Raw genomic sequence first — 20,890 nt, 5'->3', positions numbered from 1 at the left:
GGAGAAGAGGCGGGGCAGGGGCAGGGTCTTGGGGAAGAGGCGGAGAAGGGGCGGGTCAAGTGTGTTCGGTTTTGTGCAATTAGAAAGATGGCAACCCTACTGCTCACATCCTTCTGAGGATCTGGGCCGCAATGCGTTCTCCCATCCCTAAAAGTCTTGTTGCAGTCAAGGAGGGGATTGGCTGTGATTTAAATTAAAATGTAGAGAGACCAGCTCATGAGGTTTTGTCACGGTTGAATCCAAACCCTGAAATCTCTCTGTCATTTGGCCTCACACCTACGCTGTAAACCCAGTCTAAACCCAATCCAGTGCAAACATCTCTGGTTTAATCCACAACTGCCTACCTCACATTTCTTACACTATACTGCAGCCATTGCTGCTCTGTGCATGGGGTGATCAGATGTCCCAATTTTATAGGCACAGTCCCAATATTCGGGGCTTTTTCTTACATAGGTGCCTATTATCCCCCACCCCCAGTCCAGTTTTCAGCTGTGTTGTGAGCTTTTCTCAGATGTCATCTTCAGAACTGCAGCACCTTTGGCAGGCCTGGGGATGGGTTGTACTAATTGCACTAATACCCAAAGCTTGGTATACGAAGTAGAGGTGAGAGGGCTTGTTAGTTTTTCTTCTTGCCAGCCTCTTCCTTTTCCTGCCAGTTAAGGCCCCATCTCTTTCTCTGTTTTCTGCCTCCTGTCATTTTTTCCCCTTTGTGCACTGAAGAATTACAAAATATCCCTCTAGAATTGCCTAACAAAGCCTTAACCTATACAGATAACCTTTATTAAGAAAAGAACAGGTTTGCAAGAAGCAACAGACACGAGCAGCTGTCTAACCAGCTCCTGCAAGCTGGTCTCAGCTCTCCTCAGCAATTCTTTGCACAGGTCTGACCACAGACTTCAGTTACCTAATTAAACACAGATGCAAATGAGAGCATTATTTGCAACAATATATCCCTGTTTATGGTTCCCAGGTGTTTCTAGCCAACAGGAGCCCAACAATTCTTATATTAATGGTCCAGGCTTCTGTCTAAAATGGAAGATTGGCCACTGAAGGAAGCATGTTTTTAAAAGTTGACTAATTGGAAAACTACAGTTCCTGACCACATGGTGGAAAAGCTCCGAGTGGGAGGGTTGCAATGGGGTAAAGCCCCCTAACTCAGCATTGAGGTACAGTTTATAGTATAATGGGAGTTAAACTGACTCAAATGTATCCTTATTCCACTGCATTAAGAGACCAGAGAATCAGCAATCTGTCCCTAAGTGTTTCTTTTAACCTGTTACTGTTATTGAGAGTGACAGAGTCTGAGTTCACAAAAAGAAAAGGAGTACTTGTGGCACCTTAGAGACTAACCAATTTATTTGAGCATAAGCTTTCGTGAGCTACAGCTCACTCATCAGATGCATCAGATGCTGTAGCTCTCGAAAGCTTATGCTCAAATAAATTGGTTAGTCTCTAAGGTGTCACGAGGACTCCTTTTCTTTTTGCGGATACAGACTACCATGGCTGCTATTCTGAAACCAATCTGAGTTCAGTTTTCCAACAGTTAATCCTTACAATTTAGGGAGACTTGGAGAATTAGATACAAATGATCTGATATCAGTCTAATAAATAAAGACAGAATAGAGACCGAGAGAGATGTTCACATGGTTGAAAAATATACTGTATTTGGCAAGATTGTAACATTGTTTCCCTGACTGGCATAGACAGGTTACATTTTCTGGACATCATGTTATGCCCTAAACCCATGCTATGTAAGGGCTAGGCTCTATCATGGCTTGGTCCTTAGAAAAAATCGATGTCCATGCTGGTAAGGGAAACTACCCTAGAACCTTGATAACAACCAGTTGTTCTGCTAGCACAATTTACTCATAGTGGAGCATGCCACTGAGAAAACGAAAGATTGGAGTCTCTGATTTTGAAAGCAGGCCTCAGCCTGACGCCTGTTTTTGTGGCTGCAGTAACAGGCCAGCACAACTGATGTCACTCAGGATATGTCTACGGTGCAATCGGAGGTGTGATCGTAGGCCTATCTGTGCTAGCTCTCATCTAGCTGGCATGGCTAAAAATAGCAGTGTAGATGTGGTGGTGCCAGCTTCAGCCACCTACCCAGAGTTCCCTTGTACAGCCCATAGCGAAGCCTCTGCCACCGCAGCGTCATTGCTATTGGATAGAATAGCTAAATATATCAAGCTAGATTAAAGCGAATGTGGGTATGCCAATCTGAGCTGCAACGACACCTCTGATAGCAAGTTAGACATACCCTTCGATGTCCACCTCCCTGATTGGGGACTGTGTAAAAACTAAATTGTGAGAACAAAATTAAAATTAAGCTTGAAAGGCACACAAAGGGAAGGCAGGGTTTTATAGCATGGCTGAGTGAGCGGCAGAAACACGATTTGTTTGACTACTCTAATCAGCTGCCCCAGGCTATTGGAATCAGGAGTTCAGGGGGGAGAGAAATCGAAAAAGCAGAGAGTTACTCAGGTGGGCGGAGAGGGTCCATCATGCTGGAGGGTCAATCAAAGCCCGGGAGTGTGCATTCAGTTCATACACAAACAGAGCAGTCTGCAAAGGATGGAGCTTATTTTGGTTTTCACAGATGCCCACTCTCATTCTGAGGGAAAAGTAGGTCTCTTTTAGAGGCATTTATTTTAAAGAAAAAGAATATCAGAATTTCCTCTTGCTAGCCAGCTGGCAGCATTCTCCCTATGCTTGTACACAGGTCATTGCTGAACTCTGAAGCAGTTTACATTTCCCTTCCCTTGCTCCTCCTTGTGTACACTAAAGGAATTTACATGTTCTCAGAAACACTCAAATAGGACCCAACACTTCATCTCTCTGACTTGTTTAACTAGCTCTGATGTGTTTTATGAGTTAGGTTTCTTGCCACTTTGAAGTAATTTTCACTGATTTCTGTTTCTTAGTGGCTTTAAGCCTATGTGCTGTAGTTGCAAATGTGTTTTTTTCTTCTTCTCTGGTGTCATGAGCATGACCTCTCAGACCATAATGGGTTTCACTTTCACCAGAGATACCTTCAGTTTCTGTGGATGGAACTGGAGTCTCTCATCAGGAGATTGATTCTGCCAGCTGCTGAGTGCCCTCAACTCCCTTTGATTTCAGGTAGCATCTTGCAGTTCCCTCGTTGTACATGCATAACAAGGGCAATGAGCAAGCAAAGATAAGGAGTTGTTTTCTGGTGGTCTCACTGGATAGGATTCTGCATTTGATTACACCTGTGGCCTTTAACAAGGCTGGATGAGGATAATGGGGACAGAATGTGGCCCTTTTTCTAACAGACATGAACAAAAAGTTTGAATACTAAGGATCTGGGTGTTTAAGCGAATCAAAGAAAAAGGATTGGAAGCTAGTGATAATCATTTAGTGATCTTTGTCACTGACATCAGGACTCATTGGCCATTTCTTGGGAAACTGAATATATCTAATCAGTAGCTACCACTACATAGTAAGAAGTTTCCATAAAAACTTGGCAGGAAAATAGGAGACTAATAGCCACACTTTCAAAAATCTTAGCAGAAGATGCACTTTAGGAAGCTTTGGTTTGGGCATGAGGTGAGCATGTATATTTTTGTTTGGACGGACTGTCAATTTCAGCAGTACATACGATTGCTATTAGGCTTTAATGCAGGAGAAAAACTACCTACTTGCAACTACCGGGTTTTTGCTTTTGTGACACTTTCATCATAAGAAAGAAGAGTGTAATGAGTCCTTTTGGAAGTGCCACTCTCTGCCCAGTTTTCCTTGGTTCTTGTACACTGTTTTGGACCTTTTGCAGTTACTCTTGCGAAATTTCATTTAACAATTTGCTTCAAAGGGGGGAAACCCCATTTTTATGGGGAAAATGTGTGGAAGTGCACTGTGAAGAGTGATCAATTTTCTGTATGCAAAAGGGGCAGAGTGCCTGCAGCTCCCATTGATTTTGGACAAAGCCGTCCCTAGGATACAGCGAATCGGGGTGACCACCCCAGGACCCATGCTTTGGGGGAGCTCGCAGGAGGTGGGCGGGGAGGAGAGGTGGGCAGGCGAGCGGGGTGAGGAGGCGATCGGGGGGGGTGAGGGGCAGGGGGGTCGAGGAGGAGCCCCCCCTACCAGATCCTCCCCCCAGTGCCTCCTGCCCACCGGTGGGCCCCAGCAATCCGTGCCTCCCCCTTCGTCTCAGTGCCTACCATGGATCAGATGTTTTGCCCGCGGTATCAGGAGGCACTGGGGAAGAGGGGAGAGGAGCAAGGGCACAGCGTGCTTGGGGGAGGGGGCGGAACTGGGTGGAGAAGAGGCAGGGAGGGGCAGGGGTGGGAAGAAGCAGGGTGGGGGGGCCTTGGGGGAAGGGCCTGGTGCTCCCCCCAGCAGATTAGAAACTCGGCCCCTATGTCCCAGGCCCCGCACCCCCCCAGGGACGGCACATCCAAAAATCACCCTGCCTACTTTTAGGTGCCTAACTTTAAGCACCCAGGTTTGAAAATTTTGTCTCAAGTTCCTTTCTGGAGCAGCGCAAATACTGCAACAAATTTTCCAGGAAAATTATTGTCATGCTGTCTGCAGTGACTCACACCTGTGAGTGCCTCTCACAGGCAGACTGTCACAAACAGGGCAGACACCCCAAACTAGTGATATGTTCTGTAATTAGATTTCACCCAGCCAGTAACAAATATGAACTCCTGGATCACATAACAGTCTTACCATGGAGTCAGAGACTCTCCAGTCTATCTTGCCACCGCCAAGCTGGATTTAGTGATAAATGGTCATTTACACCAAAAATCACAACTATTCAGGTTGCTTCTAGTCCCAAGAGACCAGTCACTTACCCCAGATCAATCTGTATCTTAGATCACACAACAAAGACAATGCCTGCAGCCAATTCTGTAATTAACTAAAGATTTATTAACTAGGAAACAGAAATCAGAGAATTATTTCAAATAATTCAAATAATGCAAACAGGTTAAAGCAAGCAAACATATGCACACAAATGAGTTCCCATCTATTATTCCTAAAGATGGCCTATGTGGTAATCTGTCAATTCAAAATGTCTTTCCAGAGAGACCCTGGGCTAACCTCTGGGGAATCTCTGCCTTCATTTAATGTCTCTGCCCCTATGAGAGTTCAAACAGCAAAGAGACAACATATTGTCTTGTGTCTCTGTTCTATGTTTGCATTCGGCCTTCCAGTCCACAAGATGAGCTTCCTGGCACGTAGCATTTCCAAGGTGCGGTGGGGCCATTCACCAAGCCTTGTACTGTGCTGTTTCTTAATGGCCCGTTTAATCTGGATATGTCTCCTTAATGGGTGAGTGAGGGGACGATTCCTGTGCCTGGTTTCACAAGATCAGAACAAACATGTTCAAATTTGTAATAAAGCAAAACTTCCCTATTTCCTTATAACATGGAATACCAACATGACAAGTGAGATTAATGCATTCAGCAACTTACAAGCATTTCTGAGAGTCTAAACCAGTGGTCCCCAAACTGTGGGGCTCCACACTCAGCCCAGCTCTGCACTCATTCCCTCTCTGCCCCCAGGCTAGCTCTGCCTATGGCCTTGGCCAGAGCTGGCACGTGTTTTACCAGCATCACAATTATCAATTCATGTCAACCCAGTTCACACAGCTTTTGTGCTCCCTCTCCGTTAATGATAACAAATAAGCTCACTGGCAGGAGGAATGTTTGTGGAACCAACAGAATATTAAGAGACTATTCAGGGACGCCAGCTGTTGAAGATATAAGTATTCACATGGGAAAACTCATTCCAAGATGTAAGGAATTATCCAGGCAGGAAGGAGAAACAGCAAGGGGCATGGGCTATAAAGCCAGACCTGGAAGCCTGGGTATGTACTCCAGCTGTTAGGTCAGGTTGCCGTGCTTCAGTGCCATTGTTGTTTGAGCTAGTTAGATCAAAGGTAGCTCAGGCATGTCTACATATGCTGCAATCACACCTTTAAGTTAAACATAGACTTACCCCTTGACTCTGTAAAACACCTAGCACAAAGGGATGCAGATCTTGGTTGCTACTTTAATAGAAGTAATAAAGCGTAATAATAATTTTTGAATAAATTATTTGCTCATCTATAGTTCTGACTCCTGGTATGTGAACATTTAAAGGTCCCATGACACTCTGTGTAAGGGTAGAGCTTGCAGTGATGTTCTTAGCCTAAATGTCCTCTACGTGCACACTTTTGCACTGTACTTTGCACTGTTTTGCACCTCCTTCCTAGTGCAGAAGTGGCTGCATTTTACTAATACTATATTATTTGGGGAGCGTATTTGGATGAAAGGTATTATCTACATGTAAAAGGTGATTTTTATGTGGCTACAGCAAAGTGTGCCTTGGTGGGGTTAGTGATTATATTCAGCATTCTATAAGCTTATCCAAAGAAGCAAAGTTGATCTACCATCTCATCTTTCTAATCTAGCACTGGACAAATGTTTTAAGAGGATGACCTAGTCCACTCAAAGCAGTTGTATTTAGGTAGGAAAAACCCCAACTTAACATTACGATTTAGGTTCAGCACTTGTTCTGTAAACATCACAATCTCATTGCATTAGGAGGATGTCTGAGTTGTGATACATTGTGTACAAATTGTGTACATTGTTTCACCTATCTAGTCTGATGGGGCCTCATTCCTGGACCATGTGGTGGAGTTCAGGCTCAGTTTGAGGTTTGCTGAAATTAGTAATGAATGTCCAAATTTCTTCTGGTTCATTTTACTTTAGCTAAAAAGGGTCTGATCCTTCTCTCTTTGGGCCAAATGTTGCCCACCCTTACTTAGAGGAGTACTGTACTCTGCCAGTTGGCTCATTTTCTTCAATATAAATATATGCAGAGTAATACTACTCAGCATGAGTAAAATCTGGCCCATTAAATCAATGACAATGCTCCCATTGACTAATGGAAGCAGAGCCAGGGTGAACATTTTGCTTCTTCAACTACGACTAAAAAATGCAGAACGATGTCTGTTGGTTTAACCTGAAATGGGAAAACGTTTTACAGGGTTTTCCTTGGTGCCAAACAGAGGTGTAATATGCTGAATCATACTGTGTTTAGGAAAAACAACGAAGAGTCCTTGTGGCACTTCGATGCCATAAGGACTCCTCATTGTTTTTGCTGATACAGACTAACACAGCTACCACTCTGAAACCTGTTTTTAGGAAATGACTCTCCTTGGTATAGCATTTTGGCACATGTGCTGGGTTTCTGGTTCAAGTCTGAGTCCATCTATAATAATGGGAGACCCCCTTCCTTGGCAGAGAAGGTGGCTCCCGGACAGCTGCTGCACTTATGCCTTCCTCGGGCAGGTAGTATAGGGAAGTCTGAGATGAGTCATTCCCTAAGTACATGCTCTGGTATTATGAGATAATACAAAATTCCTGTAATCAGTATAATATCTTCAGCGAAATTAGCTTCAATGGGTAAAGTGAAATTGTCTCATCCTGTTTGAAAGACAAATCACCTTTTCCTGTTTCTGGTCCACTGAGTGTCAGAACAATGACATGGTGAAATCTGATAGTCCACAGGCTCAACAGGCCAGCCATCATGGGCTGAATAGTGGGGTCAGTTTAAGGATGTCAAATTTTTCCAGTAGCTGTCTTTAAAAAGGAAGTAAGTTTCTTCTTGGATGCTTGTCTTCATCCCTGTGGGATCAGAAATACTGGGGAATTTTCTTTTCACAGGGTAAGGATTCAGAAAGAGGTATAGATTAGACGCTTTAAAATTTAGTGACTGCAGAGAAAAGCCTCTTAAAAAGTTGGTTAGTATCCACCAGGCATAGTGGTAAAGGTGGTGATGGTGAAAAAGTCCTGGGGTTTGGGGCGAATGCTAATTATAAGGTATCTAGAGCTAGAGATGGGCAAAAAGCAGAGTCATTTATTCAGCCCTCCATCCTTCAAACTTGGAGATTTTAATTAAAATGGGACCCAGATCCAGACAAATCACCATCATTTTGATTGTGCAAAACTAAAAGCATCCCAAATTTTCTCATCTCCATTGTGACACCACTTGCTGCAAGCACATTATCCTAGGAATAAAATGGAATAATGCACCATTATTCCAGTGCAAGGATAGCTGAGTGATTTGAAAAGGCCAATTCTGAGAATTCAAACCCTAACTGTTAGAAGGTTCTTAAATACACAGAGCAAATACAATAAAAAGATGATAAAAGGAAACTGCACCCAATTTGCTCAGCAAAGTATCCAAAGTCCACACAGGGCAATAATAATAAATTTCTTATAACGTATGAACAATGTATTGCATTTGAAATCTAAATGTGGGGTACTAAAATATGCACAGTGGGTAGAGTTTTCAAAAGTGCTCAAGGAAAATTTTCAAAAGCACCTAAGTGACTTAGGAGCTAAAATCTCATTGAAAGTCACTTGTGTGCATTTGGAAAAGTTATCACTGGTTCTTCTTGTGTTTGCTACTGTATGTCCCAATTATACCCTTAAGTAATTTCACCTCCCTGAGTAAACACCTTTCCCTAACTTAGGATGGATTGTCACCCACTGCAGAGGAACCTGGAGGGGAAGCTAAGAGTAGAGGAATCTCTCTCTTTCTCTTATATCTCCTCCTCCACAGATGATTTAAACTTCCTGTGGCTAAAACGTCTATTTCTTCCCAAATGCATTTGCATTTCACCCATTCTCTGCCACAGTTAATCCTCCCTATCCTTCAGCCTCATAACCAATCATTGACTCCTTCCTTTCCTTCTCCGTACACATCCAGGTTGTACCCGAACATTGACATTTTTTCTCCACATTTCAAAGATTCAACCTTTCCTCTTGAGCCTGACAGCTAAAACTCTTGTGTACGCCTTGATATGGTGTCTTCTATCTCAGTTACTCTAAACTTTTCCTTTCGGGCCTCCCCAATGCCCCCACTAGCCTCCTGCCCTTCAATCCATCAGACATGTGACTGCTAAAATTAGTTTCCAGAGCACATCCTGATCTGAACACTTTTAGTCCCTCCTTCCCACTGCAGCAAGTTAAACGTTCTTGTTCTTGCTTTCAAGCTCCAAGCTAGCTTTGCTGCTTCCGACATATCTGACCTAGTCTCTTATCACATTACCCTTTATCCCCTCTGCTGGGCCAGTGATGCCAGCCTAGATACCGCATTTGTCTAGTCTTCCATAACCATCCTTAGGCCTTTCTGCATAGCACCCCCTATGCATAGGATAAAATGCCCAGTGCAACAGGGCCCTGATCCTCATTGGGGTTTTTGAGAACAACTGTAGTAATGGAGAGGACGAGGTTATAATTCCATTCCTAAAATAATAGGGCCAAAATGAATGTGTGGTGTATTTAGCTAGACAATAATGATGACTCTGTCATGAATCAGACAGCTCCTATAAATGACTATGAAGTTTATCAGCAACCATTTCATGTTCAGATTATTACAGAAGGGATGGTCACACTGCACTGTGTCATGGATTCTTTACTTTTGTTTCCTGTTCTCTTTATCTAAAATAATAATCATCAGACTAAAGTGCCTTTGTAAAGTAAGATTCATATCAAATGAATGTAGGTTGGTCTTTGTGTATAAAGAAATGGAACAATAGTGAGGCTCAGTTTATACAGTATGTATTTTAAACACAGGTGGTGATATCTAATTTGAAATAGAAATGCACTAGGATCTGAGCTGCATGATTACAAAGCACATTCATTCTGGGCAGAGAGGTTGGATTTTGAATTTTGTGTGAAGTAGAAGGTTGGGATGAAGGTGAATATTACAATCTTTTTGGTGTGTTTTTGAAATGGATGGGGTGTATGACCAAAAAAGAATTTGAAGAACAGCTAGCCAAAGACTCCAAAAGTAGTAGCAAATTTTTTTTTAAAATACATCCAAAGCAGAAAGTCTGCTAAACAACCAGTGGGGCCACTGAACGATCGAGATGCTAAAGGAGCACTCAAATACAATAAGGCCATTGTGGAGAAACCAAATGAATTCTTTGCATTGGTCTTCACTGTCAAGTATGTAAGGGATATTCCCAAACCGGAGCCATTTTTTTTGGGGTGACAGATCTGAGGAACTGTCCCAAATTGAGGTGTCATTAGAGGATGTTTTGGAACAAATTGATAAACTAAACAGTAATAAGTCTCCAGGACCTGATGGTATTCACCCAAGAGTTCTGAAGGAACTCAAATATGAAATTGCAGGACTACTAACTGTCATCTGTAACCTATCATTTAAATCAGTTTCTGTACCACATGACTGGAGGATAGCTAATGCGACGCCAATTTTTAAAAAGGGCTCCAGAGGTGACCCCGGCAACTACAGGCCCGTAAGCCTCACTTCAGTACCAGGCAAATTGGTTGAAACTATCATAAAGAACAAAATTGTCAGACACATAGATGAACATAATTTCTTGGGAAATAGTTAACATGTTTTTTGTAAAGGGAAATCATGCCTCACCAATCTACTAGAATTCTCTGAGGGGGTCAACAAGCATGTGGACAAAGGAGATCCAGTGGATACAGTGTATTTAGATTTTCAGAAAGCCTTTGGCAAGGGCCCTCACCAAAGGCTCTTAAGCAAAATAAGCAGTCATGGGATAAGAGGGAAGGTTCTCTCATGGATTGGTAACCAGTTAAACAAAGGGTAGGAATAAATGGCTAGTTTCCAGAATGGAGAGAGGTAAATAGTGGGTGTCCCCCATGGATCTGTACTGGGCCCAGTCCTATTTAACATATTCATAAACGATCTGGATAAGGGGTAACCAGTGAGGTGGCAAAATTTGCAGATGATACAAAACTACTTAAGCTAGTTAAGTCCCAGGCAGACTGAGAAGAGCTACAAAAGGATCTCACAAAACTGGGTGACTGGGCAACAAAATGGCAGATGAAATTTGATGTTGATAAATGCAAAGTAGTGCACATTGGAAAACAAAATCCTAACTATACATATACAATGATGGGGTCTAAATTAGCTGTTACCACTCAAGAGAGAGAGATCTTGAAGTCTTTGTGGATAGTTCTCTGAAATCATCCACTCAATGTGCAGCGGCAGTCAAAAAAGCGAACAGAACATTGGGAATCATCAAGAAAGGGATAGATAATAAGACAGAAAATATCATATTACCTCTATATAAATCCATGGTACGCCCACGCCTTGAATACTGCGTGCAGATGTGGTCACCCCATCTCAAAAAAGATATATTGGAATTGGAAAAGGTTCAGAAAAGGGCAATAAAAATGATTAGGGGTATGGAACAGCTTCCGTATGAGGAGAGATTAATAAGACTGGGACTTTTCACCTTGGAAAAGAGGCGACTAAGGTGGGATATGATAGAGGTCTATAAAATCATGAGTAGTATAGAGAAAGTAAATAAGGAATTATTATTTACTCCTTCTCATAATACAAGAACAAGGGGCGACAAAATGAAATTAATAGGTAGCAGGTTTAAAACAAACACAAGAAAGTATTTTTTCATGCAACACACTGTCAATCTCTCAAACTCCTTGCCAGAGAGTGTTGTGAAGGCCAATACTATAACAGGGTTCAAAAGGGAGCTAATAGATTCATGGAAGATAGGTCCATCAATGGCTATTAGCCAGGATGGGCAGGAATGGTGTCCCTAGCCTCTGTTTGCCAGAAGCTGGGATTGGGTGACATATCACTTTATGATAACCTGTCTGTTCATTCCCTTTGGGGTACCTGCCATTGGCCACTGTCAGAGGACAGGATACTTGATGGGCTTGATGGACCTTTGGCCTGACCCAGTATGGCCCTTCTTATGTTCTTATGCATACATTCTGTGGGCAGAATACATGCCATTTAAACCTGTAGTGAAGGTGATATTTGCATATTGCAGGGCTCCAGAAGTGCAAAGGAACTCACTAAAACAGCACTTGTCAAAATGGAAGACACTTTCTATACATCAGGGCTATACTTTTAGGAGGTCTCTACTGCACAAATTTTCCTCCAGGCACCATTTGAATGCTTAGTAATTCATTAATACGTAGGCCCCTGAGTTGTCTTCCTAACGTTTCATAAAGTAGTCATGATAATATAATAAATGAATCTATTGAGAACATGTTGCTTTAAAAAGCTCTATTTTTCAGCCATATGAGATAGTCTGGGAAGGATGCAGACAGAAAGTTTAGTTTAAGCACCACTCAATGAAATCACATTTAATTATGAAGACATTTTACTGTAATATCAGGGATTCTAAGCAAAAAGCAGAGATTGCAGCTATTGCTCCATGTACTTCATGTAAGTAGATTTTTATAGGATCTTTAAATACCAGGTGACAGTTATTCTGCTGATACATTATGCTACTTAGCATACATTTCCCTGGACATGAAAAAAAAGCCCGAAATGCACAGCTGGGATTGGGAACTGTAAGGCCTAATACCTACTTTACCAGAGCAGCAAAGTGCATGCCACTGAGACATAGGCAGAGATCCTTGACAGTGCCTTAGTACTGAAAGGCAAGAGACATGAGGAGCTGCTAGCTGCAATATGGATGGGGGGCATTGTGAATGTCAGGACATTAAAGGTGCTTCCGTTGGAGACTAAACTAGGACTCCTATCAGATACTGTAGATATTTGCTACAGTTACCAGTGCCTTGAGGTTTGAACTGCCATTGAAAAAAATATCTGCATAACAGCTGTAGCAATTGCTGTTTTTCTGAAGTGAAGAGAAGAGTTCAGGCCGTGACGATCTTGGGCCTGATCCTCCAATGCCTTGCACCTTGTGTAGTGTAAAGTGAGTGCACCAAATCAGACCCATTGTACAGGCAAAAATGACTACACAAGGTGCAGGGCAGTGGAGACTCAGGCCTCCTGGGTTTCTTGTGGTGGGGGGAGGTATCTGAAGTCCTACTGTAGCAGGAGATTGCCTTTAAAAATAGACTAGCAAAACCAGAATGGTTAAAAGGCCCAGCAAGCCAGTGAGAATTACAAATAGGGATTTAAAGCTAAAGAAAGAGACAATCTTAATTAGATCTCCACCAAACTGTAGAGAATTTTGGATTAAAATGAAATAGAGCTTTTTACTTCTAGGGTTTCAGAACAGGAATGGGGAGAACTATTTACATATGCTATTTGAGTAGATGGATTGCTTTTCCTGAGTCCTCATAACTTTCAGCCTTTTCAGAAAACTACTAAAAGCTGCCCGTGTGGTATATTTGGGTGATTCTGATCACAATATACAGAGAGAGGGTTCCCATGGCTATAGACTGAGTGAGTTGTGTCCCAGTTTAATTTCACCCTTCCAAAGTTAACGCCTGTTCGCGTTTGTACACCGGCTCATCCATCATTCAGGGGAGCTCAGTGAAACTTACCTTATATTTCACCACCACAATTACATTCCATTTCATGAGCATCCATCAATATTTAATACAGTGGTGTCAGCTTGACTGTAACACAAGAGGACCTAATAGGAACCCTGAATTATACATTGCATGGTTGGGAGAAAATAAAGAGGCTTTTCTTGTAAACCCAAAGATCTCCTTGCTGAGTCGATTTCTGGGAGATGCTGCATGAAATCCATATCAATGGACGAGGTTCAGAAGAAACTAAGCCAGAGGTGTGAGGCAAGACCCCGCAAAGTGAGGTTCAAAATCTCTTCGGCATACAGTGGCCGGGTGTTAAAGCAGGTCTATGAAGATGGCCAGGAACTGAAGCCTCCAGAGGAAGAATCCCCTCACCGTTTTCTCCACCACAGCTTTGAGTCAGGGGACCATTTCAACAGGGTTGGAGAGGCACCAGAATCCAGGTTTTATTCATCAGCCAAACTGACTGCGCAAAGGATCAGTGTATTCAAAGACGGTACCAAGTACAATCTAGCAAGTAACCCTCCACTCTTCAGTGACTACCAAGCAAGTGATAGTCATCGCAGGGTAAGTAATGTCCATGCTAGGTTTTCACACTGGCTGCAAAGTGGCTTTAAAATGGGTCCACTTTTATACTATGGAGTCTGGGTCTTAGCCTGAAGTGTCTCAAATCAAAATGTAATATAGTAAGTCACACTGCCAATAGCTTTCACAAATTTGCATTGAACTTTGCAGGTTTGGTTTAGCACACAGAAGTTATATATATCAGTTATTCTATTCTATTTCATTCCATATAGGTAAGGTTCTACACCACTGCGTCTGCACATATTGCAGTAGTGACTAACATCTGTTATGTGTGTTATGTGCGATTCCTTGTCTCTCTCCTCCTCTCTCCAGTGGGGAAATTGTGTGTGTAATGTAGTGTTCTGGTAAGGTACTATATAAATATTTATATGGGGTGTGTGTTTATGTACCCGAATTGCAGGCCCAAGTGACTAGGTGCAAACGGCAGGTGACACTGGGCTAAATTGAAACCCTTTTTAAAACATGTCCCAGTGTATAAACTAATTACCAAATGATTGATAGATTTGGTGAAGTTTAACAACTGTGTACCACAGCCTTAGCACATAGCCTATGCTCTATTTCAGTGCCAGACACTATATGTAGACTGGGATTTTCCAAAAAACCTAAGGGAGGTGAATTTCAATAGGCTTTGGATGCCTAAAACTCTCTTAGGCTACTTTGAAAATCCCAGGCTTAGTTTGCACCAACTATTTAAGGTTTAAAGGTCAGAAGGAACCATTATGTCATCTAGTCTGACCTCCTGTAAATCACAAGCCATTAACAACCCAAATACTCCTACATTAGGCCCAAAGACTTTAGTTAGATTAAAACATTTCAGTCCCAAGGAAACTAAACTGTTGTGTACCACAGAGAGAGAGAGAGAATGGGAGAGATCTAGGTGCCACCAATGCCCACACAATGTCAACACAATGTGTAAAATAACAGGATATGGAAGCTACTGCATGATACTTGTAGAGAGAGAAGAGGAACTGGGCGAAGTGAGCAAACATACTGCTTTACTAGAAGTGCTTGATAGCCCCCAGGTGAGCTTTAAAATTGGTAGAAAAGAATATAAATTCAAGGAACACAAGAACATTTATTTAGTCCTTCTCTTCATTGTTAGATATAGAATACAACAGACTCTGGATTTAGTTGTTTTTGTTTCTTTTCCACCCAAGGATCTCAAAACACTTTACGAACATTAATAAATGAAGCCCCTCCTTCCCCCAAGAGGGAGGTAAGTATTTTTATGCCCACTTACAAATAGGGAAAGTGAGGCATAGAAAGGTTGATACGCAATTTCCAAAGGTGTTGCACACCTGCTGGCTCCAATGAAGGCATCAACTTTGACATTGGTGGGTATTGCAGGTGCTCAGCAGATCTGAGAATGAGGCCCAAGGTGACTTAGCTACAGTCACACACGAAGTTGGGGTAGAACTTGGATCTCTTTGTGGCCAAAACCTGTGCTTTAACCACTAGACCATGCCCCTTTTCTAGCACCTTTGATGTTCAATAATGAATTAGATTCTGGCAGTGCATCAGTTGTATAGGCAAACATGGCAGCCATTACGCAAACTGTAATAGCTCATGCACAGCCTTGGATATTGGAATTTACATTTAAGAGAGGGAGTATTGTCTAGGACTCGAGTTATTTCTGGGTGAGTTTCTAAGACATTTGCCTTTGTTTGGGTGACTGCCCCAAACTCTTGTCTATTCATCTGTATCTTTTTAAATCTGCAAAATTGAGTTAAGAAATGTCAAAAGTTACAGACTCTCCTGACATCATTCGGCACTTCCATTTCTGGGCAGGATCAGAAAGTGAAGACACGCTTGGAAATATGAAAAATCATGGGGAGATAAATTTCTGCAAACTTCTCAACCGCCAAAGGGTGCAGGTCATTTCCTAATGCAGAGATGGTTTTCCTCCCTAATCCTCCCCTGCTGATTTCAAACCATGGTATTTTTACTTCCCTTGGGGCTGAAACAAACAGATGGACTCCAGGATGCTGTCCTACCCAAAGATGCAGTTTGTGTTTGAGGCTTATAGGGCCTTGTCTAATGCCAACTGAAGTCAATGAAAGATTGTCATTGACTTCAATGGGTTTTGAATCAGGCCCATAGGACCAGATTTTCAAAGGAGTTTAGGGCTAGATTTTCAAGGGGCTCAGCAGCCAGAATTGTGGCCCAAGTTTTTAACAAAGCTCAGCGCTCAATGTGCACTCAGTGTGTTGAGCTCTTCTTAAAATCTGCAGAGCAAGCCTATTGGGTGAACTGCAGTGAGCCTTATGGGCCTTATTCCTCTGGAAATTGCCAGGGCAGCAGAGTTTTCCTTGTACTGTGTGATGGTTTTGTACAGCTGAGGTACTCATGTGTCCCTTTTACAGCCCTCCCCCATTTTAGATTTTGGCAGGATTGTCATCTACACTAGTAACCTGAAAATCATCCGCACACCAATGGACAAGAAGGAGTTGATGAGAAAAATCATCCAGAACGAGGGCACTGATGACTGGTCCTTCATGTCCCGAGATGGGAAGGAAAGGGATGGTCATCAAATCAATGGGTGTGTGAAAGATGCAGAAAACCAACTTGCTGACAACCAGTATGTGCAGGTAAAGCAAGATGGGCTGCAGTGTTTCCTCCCCACTTCTGCTGTGTCCTCCTAGCCCAGTCAGGGCCCTGAGAATTCCCACATCAGCCCCTCTTCAAAGCTCACCCATCTGCAAGGTCACCAGTTACTTCAGCTGAAAGCTGGAATCATTGGCCTCAATGTTGTTCTTATATCAACTGTGGGAGATCACTGTTTATGCAGCAAAGCATCCCTGACACCCAGGGGATAGGGGCTATACTTCTGTGGTGCTAGTTTGTCCTGAATCTTCTCCCTAGTGAAGTCAATCGGTCTTCCACTGACTTTTATGGATGTTAGACCAGGCCCTTTGTCCCTGTCTCCCAATGGAATGAGAGACCAGGCCTTAGAGTTGACCTTGAATCTCCCCATGCAGAGCACTATTACTACGTGGCTGAGCTAGCCCTGAGGTTGTAACGGAAGTCCTTTAATATCAGCAGAAATATTTTGGATTCAGGTCCTCCATTTTTTGCACAGGTCATTCTTTCCTGGTCAGAATTCCAATTAGTCTGACCTCAATGGGCTCCCAGAATGTCGTGCCGCTGTGCAGTGACACGCCTGAGAATTACAACTTTTGCAAATCAGTAACTGACCTTTTATGCTTGGTGTAGTTTTACTTACAGAAATTCTCCAAACACAAAATCTGCTTGTGGCTCAGACGCATGAGTGTACAGGGAAACTGAATGCTCTACCTTCTCTGGAAAGTTTTAAGGCAGAGGTTTTCCAAAGTGACTTTGGGATTCAGGTGCCTCGGTTTTTGGTTGCTGAATTTGAGGCACCTAAAAGTGGCTTGACTTTCAGAGGGCAGGTGCTCAAAACCAGGGCATCCTTACAGTGTCTCAAAATCATCACCCAAAATTGAAGATCCCCCTAAATCAGTAGCACATACAGTAACATGGAACTTGTTTTGGTTAGAAACAGGGAAGAGGAGACCAGTTTTTGAATGTGGTCATCTAATTTAGGGATCCAAATTCAACATTTAACCTTCAAAGCTCTGAATGGGTTTGGGATCTCATTACTTGGGAGGCTACCTCCTTCCCTACATGATACTGTCATAGTTGCAATCCGTGGAGGAGCTCAAGGTGGAGCTCCCTCAATGCAGACAGAGGGAGCTGCCATAAGGTGTTGTCCTTGAATAGTCTAACCTTGTGGAAGCTCAGCAAAGCCCATCAATTTTCCTGGTCATCTGAGATGAAGAGAATACGGTAAAAGGTGAGGTTTCCATGATTAGGACTGGTTCTTTTTGGAGGGTAACTGTGGGCCAGTCTATTTGGATAGATAGATTGCATTTGATATTGTGCAAGCTCAGAGCCCTGGAAGGTGCCTATTAGTATTATCATTATAAGTTGAAATACACCAGTCTGGACTTTCAGCAGGTAGGCACCTAAAGCATGTATCTGGCGCGAAACTACACCTTAACTTAGGCCCTCGAATTTCACCATTTGCTCTGTAATGCTATGCAAAATAGAAGTCCATGAATGATGCAAATACCTGAACTTGACAGCCTTTTTGCAGTAAGGCATTTTTCCGAGTGAAGATATTTAATAATTTCTGGGATCTGCAGACACAGGGAATTTTGAGAGGGATTAGAAAGAGAGCGCCTGGCACACACAGGTGGGGAGGCAGTTGTAGGTGTATAGGGCAACATTGAAGATGGCATGATGGTGTGTGTGGCGGGGGGAAGAGAAAGAAGAAGGAGATTAAAGAACAGATGAGGCAAGATTCACTGGTGGAGAGACAGAGGAGAGAGGAGTGGTGAGAAATGCCAGCAGAAACAGATGGAGAGCTATGCAGAGCCTTGTGGGAGAAGGAAAGAAGCTTGAACTTCATTGCATTTCACACAGCCCATAATTATTATTTGTGGTAGCATCACAATATGCCAGGCATTTCCCATAAACATGGGAAGACACAGTCCCAGCTTTGGAGAGCTCCCTGTAGGTAGAACAGAATAAGGATAGGAGACCCAAGCAGGTAGCAGGAGGGAGAGCAGTATATCAAAGCCATGAGCTGTTGTACTGATTTGAGGAGAATTTCCCCCTAAATTGGGCTCTTCTGGTGACAGTTCTCTGCTACTCTCTGTGTTACTAATTAGATTTCTGGTGTTAAATAAAGGATATTTGTTTGATTCTTTTGTTTCAGGAAGGACACGCTGAACACAATTGCTCCCAGTGTAAAGGATCAGGCTCAGCCCCCTGCTCTCTGTGCCATGGAAGCAAGTTTTCAATGTTGGCTAACAGATTTAAAGAGTCCTACAGGGCTCTCCGATGTCCTGCTTGCAATGAAAATGGCCTGCAACCTTGCCAGGTCTGTGCCCAATAATCGTATCTACCATCCCTTCAATTACATATGCGTATCCAGGTCAATGTTTCACTGAAACCTTAGTACACATTATCTATTCTTCATATAAGAAAGCAACCAGTGTATAACAGCAGGTTATTAAAAAGTGGCAAGAGTGCATTGTGCACACCCCTAAATCTACAAGTAAACCTACTCCTATTACTGTTATTCCACCCCCCTCCCCATCAGTTTGTCTGTACATGCCCCTGTTGCGTCTTCTAATTAAATTAGGCCCCAATCCTGCAAACACTTATACATTGTGCTTAATTTGACATGTGAGCAATCCAGTGAAGTCAAAGGGACTACACATATTTATAACTTAAGCACATGCTTAACTCTGTAGGGTGGGGAATGCATGTTTACATAGTGCCTGGTGCAGTGGGGCTGCAATGCTTGTCTGGGCCCTGTAGGTACTCCTGTAATAAAATAATAACACTAATAAACAGCAGAAGTAGCTGTACTTTAAGCATGTGAGTAACTTGTCAAATTACAAAATGTTTGTATAAAAACAATGCTGCATGTTGGCAAAACCTCCTCTTAGATTTAATTTGGTGGACATTTTAAACTGATACTTTATTGTGCAATTCACTCGACCCTACAGTGGATTTCCTGCAGATTTCAAATATAGTCTGATGATACACAGCAGTTCTCCCAGTGTATGATTTAAGTAGCTGACTAGAGCCTGTCTCCAGGTCTGAAACCTTATTGAGAAATTACCATGGGGAAATTAAAAATAGAAAAACTGGAGCATTTTATAGCCTGATCCTGAGAAGTGCTGACCCACAGCTCCCATTGATGTTAATGGGAATTGAGGGTATTCAGCTCTGCTCCGGATCAGGCTGTTGGTGAACAGGGCTCCTGTTGCTTCGTATTAATCCCATGTTGTAATTTGCAAAATATAAACTCTAATTACTTTAGCTGAAGCAGTGATGTTAAATTGTTAGCAGGCTACCAGTGGCAGCACAGGACACAAGGGCTTCATAAAAAGTGGAGGCAAACAGGGGAAATGCTTTTTGTTTTCTAAAAGCTTATTACACTTGATATTCTTGGGTAATGTTAATGAAGGTTTAACTTGCATATTACCTCTGAGACTCTGAATTAACAGGCTTTTTACATGCTCTACATGCTGAGGTTGCAAGCCTAGACAGAGTAATTTATGGTTGAGTTTGTACTTTGGCATGTGTATGTTATAAGATTTCTCTGAGACAGCTGCTTTATTAGAAATAATGCCATCCTAGTTTTCAGATCTTCTGATGTTTGTAACTGATATCAAAACTATGCTTTTAAAAAAGTGCATAATAATATCGCAGATAATTTACAAAAAGAAAAGGAGTACTTGTGGCACCTTAGAGACTAACCAATTTATTTGAGCATAAGCTTTCGTGAGCTACAGCTCACTTCATACTCATGAGTTTCCACAGTATGCATCCGATGAAGTGAGCTGTAGCTCACGAAAGCTTATGCTCAAATAAATTGGTTAGTCTCTAAGGTGCCACAAGTACTCCTTTTCTTTTTGCGAATACAGACTAACACGGCTGTTACTCTGAAACCTGTCATTATGCAGATAATTTAGTTTCCTTAACTTGGGGAACTACCATTCTATGCTGTGAATCTGAGTGGATGGGGTCCTGATCTGTGCATGAACTAATGGTAAAATCAACTTCAAAAGTCTGTAATTCTCATTAAGCATATTTCTGTCCTCAGATTTTGTTTGGTTTTCATTTCAAAATGCTTTTCTTGAGTTTTGTTGGCTTTATTTACAGTTTCACCAGTGTAAAATAAATAAAATGTAAATTATTTTTCCTGGTATACATAAGCTGAATACTTACAATAAAAATTAGCTGAAAATGTAAATTTATAAAGAAATATTTATTGTCCTTTCTCATTGCCCAGATTCCTTCCCCAACACTATTATCAGGTCTTCACACCTCTCCTTGTCATCTATCCCCATTTACCTTGACCCCTTAGTTTAGCATTTCCATTGTTCGAAAAACTGGTTCTAGTACTGAGATCTATTCTTTCCTATTTACTTCAATAGGAACATTGCCTAAATAAAGCCTATGGACTTCAGGATCTGCGTCTGTGTGCA

General features: G+C 42.2%; 1 protein-coding gene across 2 annotated transcripts in view; it reads left to right on the top strand.

The window, feature by feature from the left end:
* The window catches only part of GRXCR2 (glutaredoxin and cysteine rich domain containing 2), an 88,342-nt gene extending 68,105 nt beyond the window's left edge, over positions 1 to 20,237 (top strand). For both annotated transcript variants that reach the window (XM_043521424.1, XM_037906823.2), the window contains 3 exons: positions 13,450 to 13,844; positions 16,226 to 16,450; positions 18,604 to 20,237. In XM_043521424.1, the coding sequence (XP_043377359.1) occupies positions 13,485 to 13,844; positions 16,226 to 16,450; positions 18,604 to 18,783 (765 nt within the window). In that variant the 5' untranslated portion in view covers positions 13,450 to 13,484 and the 3' untranslated portion in view covers positions 18,784 to 20,237. The remainder of the gene's footprint in view (positions 1 to 13,449; positions 13,845 to 16,225; positions 16,451 to 18,603) is intronic.
* Positions 20,238 to 20,890: the final 653 nt, after the last annotated feature.

The sequence above is a fragment of the Chelonia mydas genome, chromosome 8, assembly GCF_015237465.2.
Source record: "Chelonia mydas isolate rCheMyd1 chromosome 8, rCheMyd1.pri.v2, whole genome shotgun sequence".
NCBI classification, from domain to species: Eukaryota; Metazoa; Chordata; order Testudines; family Cheloniidae; genus Chelonia; species Chelonia mydas.
The sequence above is the reverse complement of the archived record's forward strand: the minus strand, read 5'-3'. Positions and strand labels throughout refer to the sequence as shown.